At 38.1% G+C, this 2,193-nt stretch overlaps 1 protein-coding gene across 1 annotated transcript; it reads left to right on the forward strand.

Annotated features, from left to right (window-relative positions):
* Positions 1–96: 96 nt before the first annotated feature.
* CSUI_003642 (uncharacterized protein) lies at positions 97–1,492 on the forward strand (the record flags this gene model as incomplete). The annotated part of the gene is made up of 2 exons (XM_068063838.1): positions 97–225; positions 1,390–1,492. Coding segments are annotated over 2 exons (231 nt in total), but the record flags the coding sequence as incomplete, so codon positions are not given.
* Between the last annotated feature and the right edge of the window lie 701 nt (positions 1,493–2,193).

The raw sequence follows: 2,193 nt of genomic DNA on the forward strand, positions 1-2,193 counted from the left end.
TGTATATGCATGTATGCCTATGTCTATGTATGTATATGTATGTATATGTATGTCTATGTATGTATATGTATGTATCTGTTTATGTATGTGTATGTGCAGGTATTGGGTGTATATGCCGGTGTTGATAGGTCTGCAACTTCTTCTTCTCTTCTTACCTCATCCCACCTTTCGCATGGCCTACCGACGTCACATCCTACGCATCTTACGAACTGTCCTCAGTGCTGGGTGCGTATCTCCACACCTCTCTTCTCCCTATCTATCTTTTATCTATCTACCTATCTATCTATCTTTAATCTATCTACCTATTTGTCTGTGCTCTATCTATCTATCTACCTGTCTTGAGTCTGTTTACTTATCTTTCATCTATTTATCTCTCTATCTGTTACCCACCTAAGCGTACAGGTATGGATTAAGCTGTGTATATGTATCTCTGTGGATCATGTACATGCTTCTGGCTCACATAAATGAATATAAAAGTCTGTCTGCTTCGCGAGGTACATCTACGTGGTGTATATCGTCTTCGATATGTATGTTTTAAAAGACATTTCCTGATACCTCCTGAGGGCCCTAACGGTTGCCTACAGGTCTGCGGAAGTATAGACATACGTACAGGCAAGCCAAGTATATACATGTACATATATAGATACATAGATGTGGATATAGTCACACATGCACATACAGATATATACCAATATATACATACATATAGACATAGATATATTCGGAGTATGGAAGAGATATGAGCTATGCAATGGAGAAGGCGTCGATTCGCTGCTTTACTCGTGCCTGTCTTTCTCCGTCACTAGGCCCTTTTCTTTCTTTTCTTTACATCTGTTTAGAAACCTCATAGGAATCCATTCACCACCTCAAGCACACATTTCTATGTATGATCGCATGCATGCATACACACATGTATATACGTACATACATACATGTATACACTATACGTACATACATAATGAAGGCGTGGAGGGGAGTGGTAGAGATGTCTATTATATTATTTTTCTTTATTCATATCTGCTACTTACGTAGAAGAAAGAGGGTCCTTGCTGGTCTTCCATCTCGCTCCTGTTGGCGAGCCATTCTATCTTCTCATGACTTTCTTCTTCTTCTTCTTTTAAGACTCGAGCTTCGTCCTTCCTTCTGTCTTCCTTTCTCCTCCGTATCTATCAGCCGTTCTTGCATCTGTCTATCCTGAATATATCTATCGTCAATCTCTCTATTCTCAATCGATCTTTCTTTCTTTCGCCCCTGTCAGTCTATCTGTCCATCCCTCTCCAATCTGTCTATCTGTCTTTCTCTCTTAGCAGATCTTTTAAATGAATGTCTCTCACTTCTCTTCTTTTCCTATCATTATGTTCTTCTTCTTTCTTTCTTTCTTTCCTTCAGAGTCTTTGCCGTGTCAGATGTAACACTCTTACAGAATCTCGTCGGAGATATTTTAACCTCCTTCTCGAAACCTTTGCAAGATCTTCAGTATCTTCTCTGCTTCTATGCGTACGTGGTGCCTTCTTCACTTCTTCTTCTCTTAGATTGATAGATAGACATGCTTTCCCTCTTATCTTCATGTTTCTCCTCCATCTTCAGAGTGTTTCTCTCTCTCTTCTCTTTGTATCATAGCCATCTGTGTAGATACACGTAAATCTCTCTTTTTCTCTCTGTTGCGTCTCATCCTCTCCCTCTCTATGAATATGCATGCAGATAACATTCTGCTAACTCTCTTCCTACATACATCCACATGTAGACTCATACATATATATATATATATAATATCTCTACATGTATACTCGAGCATACATATATCTGATTTACATATATATACATATATACATATATGTATATATATATATATATATGTGTATGTACTCTCTCTCTCCCTCTATATATGTATATGTATGTTCATGCATAGGGCATATGTGGCGTGACTGTAGAGTATGAAAGAATGAGAAGTGAAGAGAACTGATAGGAAAAGGAAAGAAAAAAGACGAAGAAGAAGAAATTTATCTCACAACTCGAGAGAGTAGAGATTCAATACCCCCCACGAGTAGAAGGAAAGAAAGAAGGAAAGAAAGAAAGAGTGCAAAAGAAAGAGTGAGAAAGAAAGGATCGGGGCTTCACTGTTTTGTCTCTTTTGCACAGGTGAAAGATATGAAAATTCATACATAGATTGAAGATAGATAGACTAAAGACAGA

This window comes from Cystoisospora suis (assembly GCF_002600585.1).
Source record: "Cystoisospora suis strain Wien I chromosome Unknown contig_1644, whole genome shotgun sequence".
Classification (NCBI taxonomy): Eukaryota; Apicomplexa; class Conoidasida; order Eucoccidiorida; family Sarcocystidae; genus Cystoisospora; species Cystoisospora suis.